The sequence below is a fragment of the Hoplias malabaricus genome, chromosome 3 (genome assembly GCF_029633855.1).
Source record: "Hoplias malabaricus isolate fHopMal1 chromosome 3, fHopMal1.hap1, whole genome shotgun sequence".
Classification (NCBI taxonomy): Eukaryota; Metazoa; Chordata; class Actinopteri; order Characiformes; family Erythrinidae; genus Hoplias; species Hoplias malabaricus.
In genome coordinates, this window is record NC_089802.1 from 36,090,348 (window position 1) to 36,115,512 (window position 25,165).

Sequence of the window (25,165 nt, forward strand, 5' to 3'; positions counted from 1 at the left end):
GCTAACTAGGTGTGATTGTGTTGCTAATGTGGTTATATCGTGTTTGCTTAGATGGTAGATAAAGTAATTTTGGTGGTTGCTAAGGTGTTCCTGGTGGTTGCTAAAGCAGTTCTTATAATATTTCAGGTGGTTGCTATGTTGGTTCTTATGGTAAACCAGGTGTTTGCTAATGTGCCCCAGGTGGTTGCTTTGCTTTGCTAAGTGCATTCTGGAGTTGCTAATTTGTTTGTTGGTTGCTTTGGTTCTGAAGTATTTGCTGTGGGAGTTGCTAAAGTATTTCAGATAGTTGCAATGCTGTTGCTACAACCAAGTCTCACATTTACTCATGATATAGTCACATATATAGGAGACTGAAGTTCATGACATAGTTGCATATTTTCGCATTTTATGAGTGTATGGGTAATTACCAAACACTAAACACTATGCGACAGTGACACGAAAACACTTCCTCATTACAGGCGTCATCACTCATAACATAGAAAAACGCATAATTCGAATTACATAACATAGGTTCTTTTTCCAACAAAGACAAAGTATTTTATTATAATATTTCTCATAAGCAATGCTTATTATTTGTGTCCTACTTTAGCTTCAACTCTATCAAGAACATTTCCTTCACTTAACACCTTACAAACGAAGAGGGTTCTACACAGGAGTTGCTATGGTCCCAAGTGGTCACTATGAAGTATGTTGTTTTGTTGTTAAAATATTACTAGTATCATCGTAACATATTAAAGTTGCACAAACATTTGTACCCCGTTCTATTCTATTGAAATTAATATGGGGAAAATTAAGGAAAAAGCTGCTAAAAAAATGGATGCAATGTGAAAAAATATGCAAATGTAACTGCATAATTCAAACAAAAAATTTGAATCAGAAACTTTTCAGAAACAAGTTACTTGGCAAAAATCAATCAGAAAATTTCATTGATTCATTTATTGCCTGTATCCACTTCTACAGTTCAGAAATGCTGTGAGTACAGAGCCTGTAAACTCTACAATTCTGCAGCCCACAAACCCATCAATGTATATTTAAACTTAGCACAACAAATGTTCATGCCATTCAAAAATTGATGTTCTGTAATACAACACCAGGGGCTTGGGACATTCCATTACATATACTTTCAAAATAATATTTCAATATGAAAATTATTAATCATCTAGCCTTAGGTCAGATGATAGACGGGCCTGTGCAGCGTCTGTGTTTTACTGAAGTGTATTCTTCTAATTTAGAAATCTTCTCTAGATTTTGACAGTTCTAAATAATAGTAAACTGGGTAAGTGTGCTGAACGGTGTTGATTCTGACCAAGCTTGAGGGCTCTGAGAGGCAGAATTCTTTGGGCCGTAATCTGAGAGCTGTTGTTTTCCACCACAGCAAACCGAAGGAAGGTCAGGTCCTCAAGGTGTATAGAGAAGGAGAAGTGTTCGTTCCACATCGGGTTCAGAGTGTTGCGGTGGATGGGTTTGGTGCGGAAGTGCATAGCATCCACTGGCAGACCAAGAATCTCCAGCTCCACACACGGGCTGCTGCTGCTATTTCCTGGACACACGTTCTGCCCAGAAAGCACCTGGAAGAGGAAGGGTGGACGTGTGGGGAGGGGTGGTTAGTATTGGGGATAAAAGATGAGCCTACTGCTATACTATTGCTAAAATACACAGTGTGTTTTATTTTTTATTCCCTTAAAAACAATATGAAAAGTGTTTACTGTCAAGGATATGCTTAAACTAGATCATTTAAATATAAAACATAGTGTCTGTTCACTAGAAATGAACTATTTGTCACAATTATAAAGCATTTGTTATGTTGATATATGTAATTCTCACTGCTCATTGCTCTCTAAAATATGCAAAGAAATTCTAAGGGTAGAAAAGTATAGAATTCAAAATATTCTGAAATAATTTCATTAAAGGGCGGCACGGTGGCGCAGCAGGTAGTGTCGCAGTCACACAGTTCCAGGGGCCTGGAGGTTGTGGGTTCGATTCCCGCTCTGGGTGACTGTCTGTGAGGAGTTGGTGTGTTCTCCCCGTGTGCGCGTGGGTTTCCTCTGGGTGCTCCGGTTTCCTCCCACAGTCCAAAAACACATGTTGGTAGGTGGATTGGTGACTCCAAAATGTCCGTAGGTGTGAGTGTGTGAGTGAATGTGTGTGTGTGTCTGTGTTGCCCTGTGAAGGACTGGCGCCCCCTCCAGGGTGTATTCCCGCCTTGCACCCAATGATTCCAGGTAGGCTCTAGACCCACCGCGACCCTGACTTGGATAAGCGGTTACAGATAATGAATGAATGAATTAATTAATTAATTTTATTAAATACTAAATGGAATGTTTAAAAAAGATTTCTTCCATGTTTTTGTCAATGAATGACTAATTTGTCTAATCAATTTCATCCAGTAAATTTTAAATTTACCATTCAATGATTCCTTAAAATCTAATATTCATTCACAGCTACAAAACTAATTTGGCAGTTGCTGGCCTGGAGGTGTAAAGTAATTGTGCGTATTTGTGTGTTCTTACGGTAAGTGTGTAGATAGTGGGGGTCATATGTTCCAGATCACGGTCCAGAGGGCTGAATTGCTGGTAAAGTGGACAGGAGCGTTCCCACAAAACCGGAGGCTTAAGAACATAGCCACAGTGACCATTTGCCTCAAACATCGCAGAGTTCAACTGCATGGGCAGGTCTACACACAGCATACACACACACACACGGCAAGTTAATAGTTGTAGTTCAGTTCTCTTGGTCCACACCAAATCAGGAGTTATACAGATCCAATGCTATATTTTAGTTCTGTTTTCAGTGAATACACACAGAACCTCAAAAGTAAACAACAGTCATATGGACAAAATGTCACAGCAGATGGACAGAATTTCTAATGCGCATTTATGGTAAAAAACAAACAAACAAAAAAAAAAAAACAGAAAAGATGCTTCTGTGCATAATTTTATATTCCTAACCTACCCTAAAATACGACAGCTAATTTAATTTGGAAGAAGACAGAACGGCATTGATTTTAGTGTTTCTCAGAAACTATATTAACACAGCAAACATTACATTTGCCTCGTGACCAGTGTAAAAGAGCTATAAGAATATATGTTAATGGAATGGCATAGCCAGCTCACCATCTGTTTGGTAGTTAAGAGCAACAAGCTGGATGCCATGGAGCCAGAAGGTTAGCGGGTTGGGGTTGGAGGAGTCAATGCGTGTGGCTGCAGGATAGGTCCTTAGCAGCTGTCCAGCTGTGTGCTGGATGAGTTTGGCTGAGTATCTGCGACACAGGCGTTTGGCAGCATTCTCGTTGACTGAGGAAACATGGTAACACTTGGGCGTGCGAATGATGGTGCTGAGTGATGGGACCAAGGGAGGGGAAGGAGACATCTGATCCTCCAAATTTACCTTGACACCATCCACACCAGCTACAGGAATATTCAGACAGATTAGTATGTGACATTGCCTTTTAATGCTTATACCCTTTCTTTCTTTCTTTTATTAGTTATATTCTCTCAGGCCTACACCGGACTGGAATAAATTCAACCCTGGTCTATGTCTGTGGCATTAAAGCCTGTGGCAACATTGAATCTGAATCTGTTCTTTCTAAATCTGATATTTTTTGTATGCACATTCCCTCAGGATCAAAATTCTATCTATCCATTAATCTAGAACACACAAATAAAAATTCTACAATATTCATTACATTTTTCTTAAGAGGTCCTTTTGTGATTTATTTTGTCGTAGTTAAATTAGTCACTACTCTGTATCACTTGTTAAATGTTAAACTAAAAGCACATCTTGAGCTTTCTCATTTTCGGAGTTAAGGAAAACAAATATATCTGATGTACATTAGTAGCCTTCATAGCTTGGAAGATTGGAGTGAGTGCTAGTTAGCTTGCTGGCTAATTACAGTTACAGCATTTAGCAGACTAAATCAGAGGCATCACTAGCAATTTATGAATGCTGGGCTAAGCCTAAGGGGAGACTTAGGATTATGCATACCAATGGAGTTTGCAAAACTGGCCCAAAATTAGGATCACCTACCTTGTATCTACACTCACTGTCCATTTTATAAGCTCCACTGACCATAGACTCCAATCTTCCAAGCTGTGTAGGCTACATTGAAATATACATCAGATATATTTGTTGAAAAAGTTTTTAAAGCCTTCAGTGTCACTGCATACAGCGTCTTATGCCCACTGAACTAGAGGACGACTAACACAAACTGTTCACCAACAGATGAGCTACCATCTCTGACTTTACATTAGAAAGTGGACCAATGTGTTAGCTGTGTTTAAGAGTGGGCAGTGAGTGAAAGCTGAACAACCTGCGGACTACAAGCGCAAAGTAGAGCTGATAAAATGGACAATGTTTTTAGGTGGTTCCAAATCCTGTGATCCTTCAGTGTTTAAACAGGGTGTTTAAAACTGTCTAGACAGGAAAAAAAACTAAACAGCAACAACATACTGATGCAGCACACAAAATTTAGGTTGAGTAATGCTAAATTATTCCTGTAAAATCATTAATTGAGGCACAACAGGAAAATAGTTGGAGTTGTCAGTGGTGGATTCTGTTCTGGATGACAGTTTCTGAGGCACATGCAGTCAAATTATTCTTAAAATCAGTGTTTACATTCCTGTATGTGCGGTTCTTCTGCCTAAAGGCACAGAGTGGAAAAATGTCATGGAGAAGAGGTATTTTTATGTGCTTGCAATGGACAGTTTAAAAAAAAAAAAAAGTGGAAATTTAAGCAGACTTTTCCCAGGGGTGCTCTAAGTGGGTGTTCTTTTTCCTGTGTGATTCAGGTCAAACACACCTTTCCCTGGGCCACGGACCAGCGTCACAGGCTCCCCAGGGCTCCCTCGGCCTGGACCGGCACCAAAGATGGACTTCCGACTCTTTCTGTCTTTTCCCCTCCCAGAACACGACGGAGAGAGTGTGGAGAGGCCTAGTTCACACACACAGACAATGATAAGTTGTTCACAATGTCAGGACCTCCAGCCAAACAAATTTACATTTTTTTTTATTTTTACTTTTATGGGGTTTGGCAGATATATATTATGCAGAATGACTTTTGTAATCATGTTAAAGATTAATGTAAATGCATTGTTGAGAGTGTTACAGGTGGGGTGTGCTTACCAAATATGTGAACCCCTCTCTGCTTTACGGAAAGCAATTGTTGTTACCGGAAGTGAAATATAACATTTTATTTTCAATGTGAGAACCTGTAGATAAAAATTTGAACTAGTAGGATATTTTTTTCAAACATGACAACACAACTTCAAATCTGCTCACCTAATAAACTGTGACAGGGAATTGACTACCAAAGAGTCAATTCTTTAGCAGTAGACTCTTATAGAGGCAGTCCATTGACAACAAAGTATGTGGGATACAATGGCTGCTTCTCAAAAACAAGGACATGAAGAATAGACTTGTGTTCTGCATAATTTATTTGCACTTTTCCCCGTTTCCCAATCGTCAGGACTTCCACAGGGCCACTACAATGCAGGTAAGAGTGGGTTATTTAAGTATGAGTTGATCAGACTCATAATAAATACAGGGCACCTGGATTATAGTCTCAATATAAAATTCATCCTGAGTAGTAATCCCAAAAATAATTTTCAGCACTCTTTTTAGACAGTTTTATAACACATTAATACTAGTTTTTTTTGATTATGTAAACAATGCTATTTATTTTTTATATGTACTTAAAATGTTCCGTATATTAAAATAAAAAAGATCAAGTGATGCTCATCTCTTTGAGAAGGACATTTACTTCCAATTATAGATCCCATAACCTGCTGTTTGTTTCATTGGTTTACACCATTTACTGTATATATAATCCCCAGGAATCAATGCATCTTGCTGTATTAAGACTGTGAGAAACATTTAACATACATAGAGCTGTGTTTCTCAAACTCAGGCTGTGTCCATTATCTTTTTCTACCCTACTACACAGGTTTTAAAATACTGGCTCTGGCACCCAGGCATTGTATAATGTGTTTAATTATGCAAAAATCACTGTTATTGTGCTCGCTTGTTTATTCCTGGATCGTCATGCTGAATGTGAGCTCTGGCTTATTCACTTTCATAAGAACAGGCACTGGAACCATCCATTGTGTACAGGGATGTTTAGACAGACTGAGTATGAGTCTGTGTTGTGTTAGAAATTTTAGAAAATTTAGAATCTAATTCTAATCCAATTTGATCCTTTGATCTAATTTTGACCCTTATTTCCCCTTTAATTTAAGCATTAAGTTTCATGACTTTTAATTCCATTTCAAATGTTTAGAATGCTAATGTCATGTAGCAGCTCTAACTCAATAATGAAAATCAGCTACGTACTGAAATAAACATACTTTTCCCTGAGAATCTTTCGCTAAGTTTTCAAAATCACACAATAGCTATTAGAATTGTAGGAATAGATGTGTCTAATGTCAATCAGCTCAGCCCAGCTATATCACCTCATGGGGACACCAACTAACTCACGAATAAAGCCTATTACAGGGTTAAGTAGGAACTAAATAGTTTAGTTCAGTTTAGTGAAACTGACAAAACCCTTTAAACTAATTTCAGAGTTTACAAACTGATTTCAACATTTGCTATTCGTGCTGTTCTCTAAATTGGGAAATGCGACAGTTCAAAGTTGTACAGCAGCTAGCCAGCCCCTGCCATTAAGTCCATTCTAAATACTGTCTTTGGGTGTTTACCAGTACACCATAACAACAAATAAGCAGGTTTTACATATTTCATTTTTCATTTGAACAGTCAAAGTACAGGGTATTAATTTTTTCAGGAGATATAAACACTTAAAATTCACATTTTAGAGACGAAAAAACCAAGTGTCATTCTTGCTTCAAATGTGAGCCAACCACAGCTGCCTCTTTTCATTCATTTTAACAGGTATTCATTCATCCTTTTATTTATTGTCTAACCGTTTATCCAGTTCAGGGTCCCAATGGGTACGACACCTACCAGTCCATTGCAGTGCAACAGGCACTTATAGTAATGGACAATTTAGCATGGTCAGTCAAACTAACAAATCTGTTTTTGGACTGTGGAAAGAAACTGGAGCACCCAGAGGAAACCCACCCCAACACGGAGGGAGAACACACCAAATTACTTACAGACAGTAACCTGAACCCACACTCTTCACAGACAGTGAGCCTGGAGCTGTGTGATTCCAACACTACCTGTCACTGTGATATCCCAAGAGGAACTCACCTTCTACCTAATGTCATGAATGTGAATGTATTTCTTTTGAAATGCAGATGTAAGGAAGCTCTATCTCACCTGGGAATTTGACAGCCTGGCAGTAAATGACAAGGTCGGACAGTTCCTGGGCAATCTGTCTGCTCTCCTTCTCATTCTGTGGCAGGTAGAACTCCTCGCCCAGCTCCATGTCAAACATCTACACAAACACATTCTCTACATTACAATGTATTAAGAATATGCCATAATTTCAGCAAATGAAAACATTCAGTCCAAAAAATGGTCCAAAAATCTCTTTCAGTTTAAATCGAATTTCTCCCCCTCCATAACTGCTGCACAATTTAAGATGGAATATAATTTTTTTTATAAAAATTTGACTAACATAAAACCAACTTCAGTTTCATTATTTTATTTTAATTTGCATTTTAACCCAGTTATGTATATCTAATTTTTGTAAAACATAAATATATTTTATTACCAGTTTCCTTTTTTGTGTGTGTCCAGTGTATGAAATATGGTGTTTCTAATGTGGATATGGAGAGAGAGAGAGAGAGAGAGACAGACTGATATCTACCTTTCCTTTGCTCCCTGCTTTCTTAAACCTCTTCGGCATCTCGTCGTTAAACTCGTATGGAAGTTTCTCACTCGATAACCTTCCCTCTGGTTTGTCATCCAGAATGTTATCTTTATGGAGCAAAAACACAACCTGTTAGCATAGTTAAATCAAACACATCCACTGATACTCAAAAGCTTGGGGATACTTTGCTTTCCAAGATGATTTTAATGCATAATGAAGTTTTTTGTTGGTTGTCAACAATATTTTCAACAAACAAATTCAGAACTGAGGGAAAACTTGAATTCCTGTGTATAATAATGCCTAATCTTGTGCATTTTTGTTGTACTTTCCATGTTCCATGTTTAAAACTTTAGCCAAAGTAAGTCCACCAGGTTGGCACAACATTGCTGAAAATAATTTGTATTCAAGCTGTTCATCACTACACAATTTTGAAACAAAACCGAGATTTGAAAATTGTGCATATTTAAGGTTGTAAATTCAGTACAAGATCAATTAATCTTTCATTCTTACTCTTTATGCTGCATTAAATGAAAAAAGGCAAAAAATACAATTTTCATTTTGAGCAAGGGAACATCAGGGCCTGAGAAACCAGATGTCTTTGTATTTTCCCTCTGATGAGCCAGTGCTGCAGGCAAGGTCACATCATTTTGAAAACACTGTGAACTGAGTCGAAGGGGAGGGGGCAACTTAATGTTTACACACCACACAAACCGTCTTTATATTATCCTAACATGGCTATAGCCTTAAAGAAAACAGGGAGTACTTTTCAAAATGTCCAAATATATTCATTTCTATCTTTTTGAACGTCCCAAAAAAAAAAAGGAATGATTAAGTCCCCATTTATTCCAAGCAATATTCTTAGAATTAAAAGCGAAAAAGTTATGTTGTGAATGAAAAAGTTTTTTTTTTTTTTTTTTTAAAGATATTTAGTTACCTTTTACTCTTTGATAATGTTGAGATATATTATTGGTCACCAAAGGTACAAACCGTGTAAATGTACAGAAGCAATGATAATACAAATCTGCTTTTTTTTTTTTTTTTTTTTTTGTTTACAAGGTAGTTTACAAAGTTCTGTGGTGATTCCAAAAATGAATTCTGTATAGTCCCCAAAAAACAAATGCTGCTATATTCAGGATACTGCAAATAAATAAATAAATAAATAAAATAATAATAATAATAATAAAATAAAATAAATAAATAAATAGCAGATGTTCTTTTGGTGAATACAACAACACTTAAACTACACAAGCTTCCAGCATACAGACCACACTGCTCATAAACATACGCACCCCCCATAAGTATACACTACAGGTACCAACAAACACATTGCCCGCAGGCACACACAATTACAGAAACACACTGGTTTTACCTTCCTGAAAATAAGATGTGGTGTAAGCATTGAGGAGATCAGCTATGACAGAAGAACAAAGGGGGAAAAAAGCAGAGGTACATAGCAATAAAGGTGAGTGAAATAAAAGGCAGTGTTCTTTATTTAACACATTATCTCTTACACAGCCATACACACACACACACACATATCATCATGTACTTGAGTTAAAGTACAGATAACCAAGGTAAAATCCAGTATAAGTTCTCCATTTGATTCAAATGTATTTAAGTATCAAAAGTAAATGTATCATGATTTATTATGGCTCTAATTCCATATGATAAGTTTTGTAAGACTCTTGATTATTCAAAACTTTTTAGGAAATAATACTTCAAAGGCACTCGTTACACCAATATTTTAATACAATGACATTAATTAGTCTGACACTGTTATTTATTAAAGCATAAAACACCGAAGGCAAATTTGTCCATTATGTAGAACCCAACTGCTGTGAAATGTAAGTTTAATTTTAATAATAACAAATAAATAACTTAAGCATTGAAGGCCTTTGTTCATAAACTCGCCAAAACATAGAAAGAGTTTGTATAAATTCACAAAACGATGCATGACAACAAGGGTGCTGAGGCAAGTTAGGATTCTGCTGCATTGACAATGAACTGGACAGCTCTGTCTAGGCCAATCCACAAAGTGTGCGCTGTAACTTAATGGTGTGATTATGCAGTCCTTTTGTTTTTTTCAAATTTACATTTTTTTATACACGCATGAGACAAAAGTAGTGACAGATTTTCATAATGTAGTGGAGTAAAGAGTAAGAGATTTGATTTTGAAATGTAGTGAAGTTAAAGTAAAAAGTCTCCCAATATAAAATACTCCAGTAAATTATAGGCACACAAAAAATACTCAAGTACAGTAACTTTATTACTGTCCACCACTATATATATATATATATATATATATATATATATATATATATATATATATATGATCAACCACTGACCATACAGGAGCTTTTTGTAGTTCTACAATTACATGTTGCTCTCCACCTGTTTCTCTGAATACTTACTTATTCCCCCATGTGTTGGCGATATATTTTTGGTTGGTGGACTATTGTCAGTCCAGCAGTGACACTGAGTGCTTTAAAAACTTTAGCAGCCCTGCAATGTCTGACCCTCTCTCACCAGCACAACACACAGTTACACATCACCACCACATCTGTGTCACTGCAGCACTGAGAATGACCTACCACCCAAATCATAACTGCTCTGTGGGGGGTCCTGTAGGGGAGGATGAAATGGGGATAAGAAAGCAAGCATCAGTGTCACGGCAATGCTGAGAATGATCCACCTGTAGTGGTCCTGACCATTGAAGAGCAGGGTGAAATGAAGATAAGAATGTATGAAGAATGGACTACAGTCTGTAGTACAAAGTGCTCCTTTATGGTCAGTGGAGATGATGGACAATGATAATAGATACAAGGTAGGTTTTCTCAATCCAGTGATTGTTAAGTGTGTGTGTGTGTGTGTGTGTGTGTGAGAGAGAGATAGAGATGCTACTAAAAGATTTACATGACATGATTATGAGCTGCTTTGCACCTTTATTTTTCAGTAGTGAAGATCATACTTACCATCAGACAATGACTCATAGTCATAGTCATATTCATCTTCCTCCTCCTCTTCCTCATCATGGTTACCAAGACAACCATGTGAGCCACTGCTGGCCTGAGCCTGCATGTGTGCCAACTGTAGTGCCTTTAAAATAAATGACAATTAAAATAGAAAGAATTAGGAGAAAGACTACAGCTCCCCATAAAAATATCTCGCATTATTTAAATGATTTACAATCCTACATTGTTTACAGTACTGTGCAAAAAACAAAATTGTCAGGTGTTGGGAAAAATGCTGCAAAGTAAGAAAGCTTTTTAAAAATGCATGTGTTAATAGATAAACTTTAACTTCAACGAAGCATCAATCTGTCTATGTAAACTTGCACAAAGTCAGGGATATTGTAGGATTATTTTCAGCTGTATATTTGACCATAATCAAACAGGTAATAATACTCATCGTTTTTCATTTGTTGGCTTAAATCTGGGTGAGGAACAGAGAAACTTTGCTACAAACCTCATACAACATGGCAAAACTGAGCACAGTAACAAGCTGCAAGGACAACTCCCAGAAAAAAGATTTCAGTGCAGACCGGGGTTTCAAGATGTGCTGTTCTTTTGAAAAAGCGCATAGAAACAGGCAACATCAAGGACCTTAGACAGATGGCCTTAATGGAAAAAATGCAGGAAAAAGCTATACCTTCAATGCGAAAGCAAGGCCAAGTGACTTAACTATGCATAAATAAAAATTGGAACTGGGGTCCAGCAAAATGGCAGCTGGTGTTCTGGACTGAGGAGCCAAATTCTGAAAGCAGGTTTCCTTTTTGGGGCTGCTTTTCAGCAAATAGAGTGGGAGATTTTGTCAGGATTTATGGTGTCCTTAATGCAGAAAAATGCAGGCCATCTTATCCATCAACTTATCCATCATGCACACCATCAGGGAGGCATCTGATATGGCACCCACAAAGCCTTGATCCCAACATCAGTGTCTGTCTGGGATTACGTGAAACGACAGAATAAACTGAGCTAACCTACTTCCACAGAAATATTTGACTTGATTTATATCTTGTTCACCCATTTTCCCGAGGAAACGGGAGCATCCAGAGGAAACCCACACAGACAAAGGGAGAACACACCACATTCCTCACAGACAGTCACCCAGAGGAAACCCACGCAGACACAGGGAGAACACACCACACTCCTCACAGACAGTCACCCAGAGGAAACCCACGCAGACACAGGGAGAACACACCACACTCCTCACAGACAGTCACCCAGAGGAAACCCACGCAGACAAAGGGAGAACACACCACACTCCTCACAGACAGTCACCTGGAGGGGGACTCAAACTCACAACCTCCAGGTCCCTGGAGCTGTGTGACTGCGACACTACCAGCTGCGCCACTGTGCTGCCCTATTAATCTTTTAATAAAGAATTAATCAGTTAAAGTAACTGAGTCAGAATGTCCCTTTCATGATCATCCCTTTATAAATTAAAATGTTTGCAGAATTTTTTTTTAAAGGAGAAGTAGTAAGATCTGGTTGTTCCTCTTTAATAAACAACAAGAATAAAAAACTTTCTGCAAAACTTTTTACAATATTCTATAAAATATTTGTGGTAAAAACATCAAAGATTAAAGTTTTCCCATATTTATTTGCACAGGAATGTATGTATGTGAATAAACACCCCACCTTCTGTTTCAGAATATCCACAGGAGCCTGATGGGCTTTGAGCTTCTTGTTTTTGAGGAGGATTTTGCCCCTCAGCTGCAGAGGTGATGGCAGCAGCGGATCGTCTGAGAAATCACTCTCGAACAGGAACTTGGTCACCAGCTTCTCTCCAAACACAGCCTTTGAGCCAAGAACAAGCAACTGAGGTCATTCTGCAGGAATTTTCTGACCCTGGACAGTCCTTATCACAGCAGTTAAGACAGAGACAAAGATAAAAATAGAAAAGCAAGAGCATTCCCGCAATTCCACAAAGCAGGCAAAGAGGACACACCTTGAAAATGTCAGCCATTTTTCGCTGCTGAATCAGAGAACAGTGATTCTCAATGGACAGGATCACAGGCATCTCAGAGTTTACAAATGCTGTTCGATTAATTGCCTCCACTACGTCCTATAGGAGTACAAAGAGGTCCATGAGAAAGACCATAAGAAATGAACTATAAAAAAGATGTTTTTTGGCTTAACAATTTGACTTTCTGACCTGGAAGGGTATTTTCGTGGTAAGTGTGTGTCCATGATAAATAACAGGCATTCCATCATCTCCATCCCAACAATCAAGCTCCACACTCCTACAGCCCTGCAATAGCACCTGTAAAACAAGCCATTAGATCAGCACAAGTTTAGTGTAGGTGTTTTCTTAAAGAGATCATTAAAGGAAACATCTACGTTTGTGGCGTACCAGTTCTCTCTGGTTTGTTTACATTCAGAAGCTCAGCATCTTTTAAGGTGCAGTTTTTGAGGAGAAAAACGACATGTTCATACATGGCTGAAATTTAACTTGTTTTTATTCACTGTTTGAATCACCACAGAAACTTGCAGCACTTTCGATCTTTACTTTCATGCAGTTTTGGAGTTTGAATAAAGCAATATTCCTCATCTCTTTTCAGGATTTTCAATGTATGGAGGGCTCTTTGCTGTTTTTCTTCCATGAACAGAGAAAGATGAAGCCTAGCATGTTTTATCAAACCTCGTTTTTTACTCATTTACTGATATCGGCTTTGTAAACATAATGTAGACAGGTTTCCAGCCCGCAAACACTATGGAGATATAGCAAATGTTAAGGAAATGTCTGAATCTTCTAATATGTTTTTTTTTTTTTTTTTAATTACAATCATGAACGTCACTTTTAACAGCTGCAAAACACTTTCATGACAAATCACATGTAACATGTAAATGAAAACTAAAATTAAAGATGTGAAACTTATTTAAAGACTATATTTACTTTAAAAAGTACAAAGACAATAAGTAAATGTCAAAACTGAGAAAGTGTATAGTTTTTTGAAAAAAAATGTGAACATTTTCATTTTGATGTCAGCAACACTTTCCAAAAAATGTTGTGGCACTGTGCTGCATCTCTTTTAACAACAATCTAAGCTTTTGGAAACTGAGGAGACCAGTGGATGTATTTTTGAAAGTAAAATTTTTTTGATTCTTGCTTCTTACAGGATTTATGCGGCTCAAACAGCTCAGGTTCTACGTTACAGCATTTCATTTTGTATTTCATAATGCATCAGTTGGTTTTCAGTGGATGACAGGTCTGGACTAATTTAGCTCCTGGACTCTTTACTAAGAAGATATCCAATTTCTTTACTATTTTTAAGTTGAGAAACTTTACACTTGAGTTATTTCAATGTTTACTCATGTCGATCTTTATTTCTGAAAGACTGCCTCTGACCTACTGCCAACCTCCTTTTTTTTTGTAGCATTATAAAACCTTCCCAGCTTTGGCTCACCATCCAAACATTTTGCAGTGTGTTGCAGGCATCAAATTCAAAATGGGCCAAAATAAAATTTAAAAACAATAAACTTTCCCAGTTTCAACATTTGAAATATTGTCTTATTGTTTATTTACAGTCAAATATAGGACTGTATAACATAATTTAAACAAATTGAATGCAGCATATCTGATCCACCTGACACAATCTCACTCTCTCTGTATGTTTGTGTGCATACCTGACTGTAGAGTTCCACAGAGGACTCCCCTTTGAGCTGGTGGCCAGTGAGGTATGTGTTGTGTGAGGATTCAATATAATAATAAGACAGAGGAAACTGCAGCTCATCCAGGTTCACCTGAGACTCCTCATTCTTGGAGGCAAAATTTTCTTTGTCCATCAGAAACCTGGAACAGAAAGTTTGAGCAAAATATGTTTTGTACAATTGTTTAAAATATTTTACAACTGATTTTTTCTGTGTTAAAAGCCTATAATATCAATGTAATGTTAAGCATAAGCTTAAGGTTCTGCCTGTCATGTCTGGGTATAGGAATCATCAGTTGTGTGCACAGCATTTCAAAATCTGAAAAACCAACCTGGCGAAGCCTTCAAAGGACATCCAACCCATCTGGCGCATACTGGAGGAGGGCTCGAATTTCTGAAGTAAAATGGAAATAAACTAAATTGGTAAATACATCAGAGCATTTTTTTTCTTGATGGTTGTTTTTTAGTAATTTATTTTGTGAGCTGTTACATGAGAAGGGAATTTAAATTTAAGCATCATACGCTTCAGCATTAACCCCTCACAAAATGAATAATCATCATCATGACATTCTTGGCTGCTTAATCCATTCCAGGGTTGCTGAGGCAACAGTGGGAACAATGAAGCCCAAGTGTATCTGTCCCTGCAGCTTCCTCTAGCTCCTCTTGACGGATCCCAGGCGTTCCAAGGCTTGCCAAGAGATATATAATCCCTCCAGTAAGCCCTGGGTCACCCCATGGGCCTTTATATTATACCTCCAGCAGGAGGCATCCAGAAGGCAACCCAATCCATAGTATGGGATGGTGATGTCATTATGTAGAGTAGCTGCCATATTAAGGACCTACTCATTATTCAAACACATGACTAAAAAAAAACTGTGATGTTTAAATTTTTTCTGTCAATAATTTTAGACATCATTTAGATGCTAAAATAAAATAAATATAAGTATGGATCCCTAACCCATTTTATCCACATCACATTTGTAAAAAGAACACTGTTCATCTGTGTCAGTCTTTATAGGAGCTCTGGCTGCATCCTAAATAGCGCCATACTTCCCCTCCTAAATTGGAATCTAACGTGCTAACAGTTTCCCATTAGATCCTATGATTAAAATGTAACGGTCTTTACCGTCTTTACTGCCCTGACACAAAAACGTAGTCTGCTTCTGTGACAATCAGTCCCTAATACTTCACCCACAAAAAAAATAAATAAAAAAGTCATGTGACTGTAACTCATGAATTAGATGCCTGAACCACCTCAATGGGCTCCTCCCAACATGATTCTGAGCTCCTCCAGGAATGCAGACCTCCTCACCCAGTCACAGAGGGTATGGGGAATCGATTTATTGGTGATCTGTAAGCATAGCTTTATGGCTCACCTACCTCTCACCTACTGAAGTTACAGAAGTGACCACATTTGTTTTATCTGACTCAATGATAGGTTGTAAAATTATGCCATGTTTTACTGCAGAGTTTCAAATGCATCTTGGATTCGTGGCCAATGAAAAACTGTTCATTTCAAAAAAACAAAATCCACAAGCAAATAAAGGGCAAGTAAACAGTGCCTAATGTTACAGCTGCCGTTGTGGTTTTCTAAGCCTGTAATTTCTGTCAGAGAATGGGTTTTACAATGTCACCAGATACATTTTGTGGGGGAGAAAAGCGTGTCGAACCGTGCTGAGCCCAGTTGAGTCAAACGGAGTCGATAGCATACAGTGGAAACACGACTATACTTGACTATTCCAGTTAACTTTTATACTAAATTCCTATGGTGTAGAATCACGTTTTTAATAATGCACCAACTTTGCTGTACATACTCGTATAAAAGGGATCATAAGGGATCACACAAGACACTTCTTCATAAGGTTCATATTAAATTTAAACATTTTAAAGAAAATTGTAGCATGATACAATACAGATATAAAGTCTTGAGATGCCTTCTAAGAAAAGTTAGTTCTAAGAAAAGCTGTTAGTCTGACCTGTATGATGCTGAGTATCTCATCGTAGGTGAGAAATTCTTGTTGGCAGTTGACAAGGAAATCATTGAGCTGTGGGATGGCAAGGCCCTGGACCCCGAGTGAGGCATTCTCCACACCCGTACCGTTGCTCATGATGCTAGCCGCAGCAATGGCATCCAAAATCTGCCTCTGGTTTTCAGACATCTGCTGACGAGTTCGGATAAACAGTCCAAGGTCCGAGCCATTACGGGTCAGGAGGTCTGTTGAGGGGTAAAAACTTATTTTCAGATTCAGCATAAATAAAGTTCAAACAATGGACTTTGTTGTAAATGTTTACTTTGGTATAGATTTATGTTACAGACATAGGGGAATGTACTGTTATGAGTCTTGTACTCTCAGTAACAAGTTGACATAGAGTGTGATATTTTCAGTTCATATTCCCCAACATCACAGTGAACATGCATCAAACCACACCAAAGAGAGTCCCAAACAAACCAGATCAGAGAAAGGGTCAGAGACGTGCAAGTACAGCAGTTCCTTGAGTCCCAATTGGCCCCCAGGGCCCCAAAGTCCAGGGTTGACACTGCAGTATTTTGTGTTACTGCTTCGTTTGTGTTAGTGACTTTATTTTGACATGGTCTATTTGTGAAGTAGCAGCTCAGAGGAGTGACAGCTCCATTTCATTTTCTTTCATTATGTTACACATTAAAATAGTGGAGTTCAGTGCTCTGAGGTGAATTTACTGCTAGATTTCTCCTTTTGACCTTCAGCCTGTGTCTCTATGAGACCCCATGTCTCACACAGATAGAAATCTGTTCTCCACTGACACCAGAGTGAGTGCCGTGCTCGATAACGCCATTGCTCGTGGCACAAATTTACAATTCATAACGGTTTTATCTATGTGCTCTATTCACTCACAGCTCAGTTTGTTTTCACAGAGGCTTTGCATGCATCACAAATCTGTGATCCATTACACCACCAGTGGGTTCTTTATTATTTGAAATGACATTTAATACATTGTAAGTCTAGCAGTGTTTTTCAAACTTTTCTCCAAGCAACCCATATTTTGTACAATGATTTATATCCCGACCTAAGCAACACAAACTCTGAAGATTAACTACATTATAAAACAAAATTTAACTGATCCTGGCCTATCTGCTTCTACACACCACTATTAACAATATTCAGAATTTGTCTGAATCATTTCTCTGTTTTGCATAGGGATAGGGGGCCTGTTTTCAATACAATTCATTACAATAGTAATTGTATTATAATTGATTACAATTGTATTATCTTAGTGTAATGTAGTTTTTATGTATTATGACCCTTTTCGTTATAACAAGCATTAAACATCAGTAGTAGTAGTATACTGATGTCTCTGTTGGTAGCTAGTTAATTTCCAGTTCCACCTTAAATGTTGCAGTAATGTCAGGTGCTGTTTAAGGTGGAACTGGAAGGTTCAAAAATAAGCTGCAGAATATATGACAAAAGGAGTTAGGAGTGGGTGATAATATACGACAGTGTATGACAGACACATTAAATTTACATAAAGTACATTGATCCTCTGATATCGCTGCAGACTGCTGCACAGCTACATTTAGAGCAGCATGTTGCATTTAGTGCAACAAGAGGGTATAAGGTTAAGATCCCAGTACTGTTCTGTTGTACTGCTGTGCATCCCCAAGACACAAGTTCACAATTAAGCAGATTAATAAAGAAATGTACAATAAGAACACAAAGTGAAAAATAGCACAGACCGAGATCAGGCTGTAGTCCGATAACCTTGTCATCAATCCTCAGTGTGGTGTACAGAGGAACAGAGTCTAGGCCTGAGCGGCTGCAAGGAACAGCATAGGTGTCAAATAGTTCCTTCAGGTCCTTACGACTGCGAATACTGCAGGAGATATGAAGTGTTAACACACATTAAGTGGACTAGTCAGACAAGGGCTTGTTCAGTACCGGAAGAACCAGATCAGCACCTGAAAGCCTTGAAAAGCTCCACAAACTCAATGAAGCTCAAGACACTGTCTGAGAGCGTGAGGTTCTGAAACCCCTGGAAACAGCCTTTACCTCGACCATGCCAACTCCTACTGCTCCATGTCCTGGAGGAGGGGAAGGGGGAGAGGATATATGGAGAGAGTTTTTTACTACAACTGAACAAAGAAATACTTTGTTGACATTCTTAAAATTTCACTAAAACATCACCAAATTTTTTTTAAATAATCCAAAATCTCATATTATCAAAGCATTATTAAACATTACTATTAAAATTGTATACTATTGTATTTATTATTTATTACAGCTTTTCCCTTAAAATCATATTTTATTATTCTTCATTTTTGTACTTGGAGATTTCTATAGAATTAAAAGTATAATAACTAGTGAATACAAATTAAACGTCAAACACTGGGCTAAAACAAATGCACAGATCTGTTACTGAGTTCACTTACCCAGTTTGGTTTTTGAAATTGGAGGCAAGGATGGGCGAGGAGTGCGGGCGAGTTGGGGTGGTGTTGCTTGTAGCAGAGGAACAAGAGGAAGAGGAGAAAGATGAAGAGACAGAGGAAGAAGAGGCAGAGGCATAGATGGAGGAAGGTCCGGGGGATTGGGTGCTGGATAAGGAGAGCGAGCCAGAGTTTCCAAAGGAAGTTAAGTCCCCTGCAGATGCACAAAACACAAATGACTGTATGATATAATAAAAATATAACCATTAAAGCACAGACAGAAAGGCACAGATTTAGCAGACTATAGGGGCAGGGAAAACCAATTTGTGTAAAGACAAAACCTCCTTGCACTCATGATATAGAACTGTCCTCGCATGAAAAGCAAGTCAGACCTGTAGTTAAAACAGCCGCACACATAATGTGCACCATATTCCTGTTTCCTTTACTTCAAATACTTCAAAAACAACAAACCTTAAAATATTTACTCTATAGTTATTATTAACGGTTCATCCAGGATAATGCAATAACTCTCCATTACAACATGGGCTGCAATACTGGCAGATCGTTATGACGGTAAATGAGAGCGTTATTATTGTGTTGTCCTTGATGAACAGTTAATGTTATCTAGAAAATAGACATATTTGGGGTTAATTGCTTTTGAATTGCCATGTTATTGTTTGTATTGTTTTATTGTTGATTATTGTAACCAGAAAATTGGTGCACATATTTCATGTGTGCATCATATTACACACTGAACTGACAAAATTCTTTGATGTCTTACTTAAAATTCAATGATCAAGAATGCTGGCTCTGTTGTAAGAGTCAAACTGGACATTGGAATTTGCGACAGATATAACTGACATTCAATAAGCTGCTTGCTATCATAGATAATGCATCAAACTCTGCACACAACAAAATCACATTCAACAGTAGACTGAAACAGCTGCACTGGGTCAAAGAGTGCCATGGGAGAGCTTTTCTTCCCAATCCAAAAAGACATTACTGATCTCCTGCTGCATGAACTGTGCTGGAGCTACTACTCCACAGAAAAGCTGTATTATTATGCACCAATTTGTGGTTTTTCCTTACTTATTATAAAATCTTTTAAAACCTTAACATGATTTCTGCTCTCCACTGTGCAGTAGTAGTTCACAGCAATTATTTGTTGACAGTTTTACTACCTAACATATCTTGGTACCACTTTAGAAGACTACTACACTTTATAAGTGTTTTGCAATCTGTATATTAACAATTAATAATATACTAAAGCATATTAAAAATAATTAATAATCATTTGTTACACATAGAAAGAGTAACATTGACCTGGTACTTGCCAAATTGTGAACCAAATCAATCTGCAATATTACACCTCAGATCTTACAAGATATTGACCTTTGTCTTAGTTTAACCATTTGACCAACATGTTTAATCCATCCTGTTTCATCAACCTGTCTAATGTGTTTATGAACCTTGATGTCAGTAAATGGCTATTAAAAAAAAGTGTCTCCATCCAGTATGCTAGGCTTATTCTCTCTGTGTTCATGGCAGATAAACGCCATCTGGAGTTTACAACGGAGAAAACTTCAAACATTGAAAAGCACAAACATAGATGAGGATATTGCTATTGGTCCATAGGTGGGAACTATTGACATCTTTTTGCTGTTATAGATTACTATAGGTGGAAATGTCTCCAAATTTTGGCGTCTGTTAACTGCATGAAAGTAAACACATACTGAAAGTGCTACAAAACTAAACAACTCGAGTTACAAATCACCAGTCATTTGAACACGTTAATATCTTCCTAGAAGTGCCGGCTTGGTCGATCTACTTATACTTAGTACCTCCTCACTGATTTCAGTACAAACATGAATTACACAGGGGGAACTCCATGGAAAAAAAACATACCTAGATATTGTTTAAATGTGACTATTAGCTTAGATTAGATTAGATTCAATTTATTGTCACATACAAAGTTATACAAGTACAACATTGCAGTGAAAAGATTTTATCGTCTGTCCACTCTCCCAGACTGGGGTTAGGTCTGCGCAACAGACGCGACGGCAGCAGATGACTGAGGACTGTGGCTAGTCACAAACAGTCACTTAGTTCTGGGGGTCTACTACATTTACAAGTTGCAATGTAAAAGGCCTGAATGCATCAGTTAAACTAAAAGTCTAGCTTGCTATTATAAACTCTACAGTTAAAGTATGTATTGAGTCATTTTGTGTACCAAAAGTAATTATTTTGTTATACAGTCTCTCCCGTTATCTACACCACCTCATGCTAATACACAATTTCCTTTTTCTCTACAAGATTGAGTCTTTAAAGATCTGGCATGACCATGGTATCAAATCAGTAACAAATTTATTTGCAGAAGGATCTTTTGTCTCTTTACAGCAACTCTCTGCTGAATACAAGCTTCCCTATTATCCCATTTTTTTATCTTCAAGTCCACAAAGAAAAAAAAATTTACTTTCCATGTTTACCACATCAGTCACCTTTGAATATATTCTTTTAATCTTTTCCTACAACTTTCAAAGGTGTTGTATCTATAATCTTTACAAGTCTTCTTGCTTTTCAGCCATCTCACTCTATGGTTAAACACTATGGGCTGAAGGCCTAGGACAAGATTTATCTGGGGAGACTTGGCAAGCAATATTAGCACATGATTGTACATCTCCTTACATGGGGTAATACAATGTAAACTCATGCATTGAATATACAGGATCTAAGCTAAACTTTCTAGAATTTATAGTAATGTAGACCCTAACTGTGACAAATGCCTTCAAGCCCCAGCCAAATTACGTCATATATTCTGGACCTGTCTTTTAGTGCAAACATATTGGAACTCCATATTCGGCTGTAACATGTACTCAGTTCTGTTTTTAGTTCTGTTCATTTTCGCGATTGTCTTCCTTGATCTTCCTGCCCTTGTGTTCCCCTGGTCATGTAATTATCTTTTCCTCGTATTGTGTCTTGTGTCTCGATTAGGTTCCTGCTGTGTCTTATTTTGTGCTTCATTTTATCGCCAGTGCCCTAGTTTCCTGATTGTCTGCTATTTCAGATTGTCGCAATTCTGAAGAGCTGTACTTTCTTAGTCTTGTCTTAGTCTTTCTTGTTTTAGGTTTATTCTGTGTTTTTTTGAGTTTTAGTGCTTGTATCTTCCTTTGTTTAGCTTAGTCCTATTTGTAAATTTGTCTGTAGTCTTCTTTGTGTTTAGTAGTGTGCCTGTTTCTGTCTCTAGAGTCTTAGTTCTTAGTATCCCTGTGACTTTTGTTAATATTTCCTTTGTATTTAGGTCCCTTAGTAAAGTTCTCTTAAATCTGTTAACCTTTTAGTCCTCTGTCACCCCATCTCTAGCATGTTCAGTGTATAGTTTTAGTATTTATTACTTGTCTGTTTAACCAGTAGCCAAACTCCTGTTGTGTATGTTCTATATATGAGTTTATTTATCTCTGCGAGGATTAGTACATAGTTTATGCTGTGTCTGTTCTAGTTTATAGTCTAATGCTGTCAATTGTTATTGTCTTTGTTTATCTCTGCCTTTAGTAATTCCTTTGGCCAGTGTTTTATCTAACATTAGTCTTTGCTTGGTTTGTTAATTTCTTTAATTTTTTATTCCTGCTCTGTGTATTTCTCAGTGTTAATAATAAATACATTTCTGAAATTACTTCCATGTCCTTTGGCCCTTGCAACACACCCCAATTGTTACAATGGCTTATTTTTATGAACTGGAAAAAACAAACTCCCTTCCCATACACATTGTATAAAAGATGGACTGTATTTCCTGAAACAAAAAAAGTAAGTACGTCCTTAAAGGGAACGTTTACGACTGTGGGGAGAGACAGATCTAAGCTCAACATCTTTTAATGTGGAACAGTGTGTTTGAGGGGAGAAAAAATGACAGGTGCTTGTACAATGATGAAGTTGAACTTGTTTGTAAGTTTTAATTTACTGTAATTCACTGTAACTATAGTTGTTTTGTTCTGTAGCCCTTTCGGTAATGCATTTAGCCATCTACCAAGTTTGGAGACCTTTCCATCTTAAGTGATTAAAAGCAGGAATAGAGCAATCCTCATTTCGGCTCGTGCTCTTCATCGTTTAGTGTTCTCTTTGTTGTTTACAAACTTCAGACAGTTAGTACTAATTTACAGACACTGGGGCTTTGTAAAAACATTAGACTGGTTTTGAGCACACAAACAGCCTGGAGAGCAGAACATTTTGAACATTTGATACTAATTAGGTACATGTCTTGTCTGTTGTCTCCTGCCTGTTTAGATAATTGATTTGGTACTTCAAGCTAATTTAAAGTGTGAGATTTTTTTAATTCCATTTTATTATAGTTGTTTGTATATGTATATACAAGTAGGCCGATACATATCCACTCCATTAAACAAAATATTTTCATGTATATTTGGGGTTTTATAGTTGAGTAGAAATACCCACATTTCTGTCCTGTTTCTGAATGGACTCTTAAGCCCAATTTATAATTCTGCATACTCATCGATACGGACACTAAGCCGTAGGCCAGATAAGGAAAAGCTGCAGGATGTATAGGGCTAGCCTGTGTTTTTAGCCTTTAGCTCAAGAAACCGGCTGAGTAGCATTGGCTTAATTGAGCACTGTATTGTCTCCTGATTTCATGCTTTTCTTGGATAACTGAATAAAACAGTGACAGTGAACTTCAGTTTTCAATTCATAAAGCACATATGTGAGTAGTATTAGTAATAACCATTCCTTCAGTGATGTAATCTCTGGTAGGTAAACAGTGTAACTTGAAAAGTTTCATACTAAACAAATAATCCACTCAATGAGTAAGACTGCTGCTTATATTAATCTAGAAAATTTCTTCACATCATTTTTCCACTGTTAACTTTCCCAATATATTGAAAGTTTCCATTTTTATATGCTGCACACTAGCTCACTAACAAGGTTTACAGTGGTGCATTAATATGGAATTCAGATGTTGTGAGGCGCTCATAGGTGTGTGTATATTGTGTATTTTACAACAGCTTCAAACGTGGCTCAGCCAATTAGATTTTAGGACCGGAACAGTCCATTTTATAATTCACATTATACCACAGTTAATTCCGACCCTGTGAGGCTGAGAGACGTTCCAGGAGTACCATTATTGTACGAACCTTATAATAAATGCCAATAACAAATTATGGTATAATCACAATAATACTAGTCTGTGCTATAACATGTGATAATGGCACTGGTGTACTGATTTTCTGCACTCTGCCTGCAGCACCCCAGTGCCAATGTCTCATATTATAGCACTCCCTTTCGTGTATTACTGCTTAATTATTTCAGAACTATGTTTTAAATAATAACCAAATATTACAAATTTTTATTTAGTAACAATTAGACTATTTACATTTAATTTATTGGTAAACACAAAATATTACCAAATTATTGCCCACTTATGGTGAATCTGTAAAGAAAACACTAGTTATGAAGGCAACTGTGATTTTATGAATTCTGGATGACCGCCAGAGGGTGGTTAACTTTGTGTATATTCCAATGGGCACACCTACTCGGCCAAGTAAGAATATCAACAGAGTCACATGTGACCCAGCCCCTATAAGGGCCATCACACATGTATGATAGTCCTCTGACAACACCTCAGCCAACTGCGAGCTGGTTCATAGAACCACAGTTACATTCATAACTAGCATTCTATTTCATGTTTCCTGACTGCCAGAGGGCAGTTAACCTTGTGGATTATGCATACCAACCTAGGACAGTGCATCCTATGGTAGACCTGTGGCTGTCAGTACAGAGGACCTTAAGTCTGAAGGTGCAGCTACATTAAGCCTATAAAACCTTGCAAAGGTACTGGTTAATGACAATGTCAGCACCAAACAGACATCAGCAAAAAGGACCCCACAAAGCAAAGCTTAGTATGTGGAGACACTTCTAGTAGAGTGACATTGAGCCATGCCAGGAAGCACCATACCAGACGCTGTATAGGCCGAAGTAAAAGCCAAGAAAGCAGCCTCCAAAACAGACAAATGGACTCTGTAACTGAAATGTACTGTCGCAGTTCATGGACAGGGCACAGAACAGACGGTTTATTAGAGGTGTCGTTCATAAGCGTGGACAACTCTAAAGACTGGTGTCAGGAATTTAGGAAGGAACATAAACAGGATTTGGCCACAAAAAAGTGCAAACAAGTAACACTAAGGGAAAGTGCATGTTATTCACTGATGCATTTCATTGAAACAATTGGCAACAAAAAGGCAGTCTTAAGGAAAACCCACTTAACATCCCCATGGGAAAAAGGCTCAACTAGGGGTCAGAGTAGATACTTTAACACAGAGTGCAAATCCCACTGTGG

General features: G+C 37.6%; 1 protein-coding gene across 2 annotated transcripts in view; it reads right to left on the bottom strand.

The window, feature by feature from the left end:
• Positions 1–25,165, bottom strand: part of plce1 (phospholipase C, epsilon 1) — a 105,008-nt gene that overhangs the window by 14,721 nt on the left and 65,122 nt on the right. For both annotated transcript variants that reach the window (XM_066664983.1, XM_066664982.1), the window contains 16 exons: positions 18,829–19,036; positions 18,358–18,480; positions 18,136–18,272; positions 16,400–16,638; positions 14,756–14,817; positions 14,401–14,566; positions 12,929–13,036; positions 12,722–12,838; positions 12,412–12,570; positions 10,744–10,867; positions 7,769–7,878; positions 7,276–7,393; positions 4,799–4,930; positions 3,114–3,407; positions 2,511–2,674; positions 1,307–1,568 (listed from right to left, as the gene is read on the bottom strand). In XM_066664983.1, the coding sequence (XP_066521080.1) occupies positions 1,307–1,568; positions 2,511–2,674; positions 3,114–3,407; positions 4,799–4,930; positions 7,276–7,393; positions 7,769–7,878; positions 10,744–10,867; positions 12,412–12,570; positions 12,722–12,838; positions 12,929–13,036; positions 14,401–14,566; positions 14,756–14,817; positions 16,400–16,638; positions 18,136–18,272; positions 18,358–18,480; positions 18,829–19,036 (2,523 nt within the window). The remainder of the gene's footprint in view (positions 1–1,306; positions 1,569–2,510; positions 2,675–3,113; positions 3,408–4,798; positions 4,931–7,275; positions 7,394–7,768; positions 7,879–10,743; positions 10,868–12,411; positions 12,571–12,721; positions 12,839–12,928; positions 13,037–14,400; positions 14,567–14,755; positions 14,818–16,399; positions 16,639–18,135; positions 18,273–18,357; positions 18,481–18,828; positions 19,037–25,165) is intronic.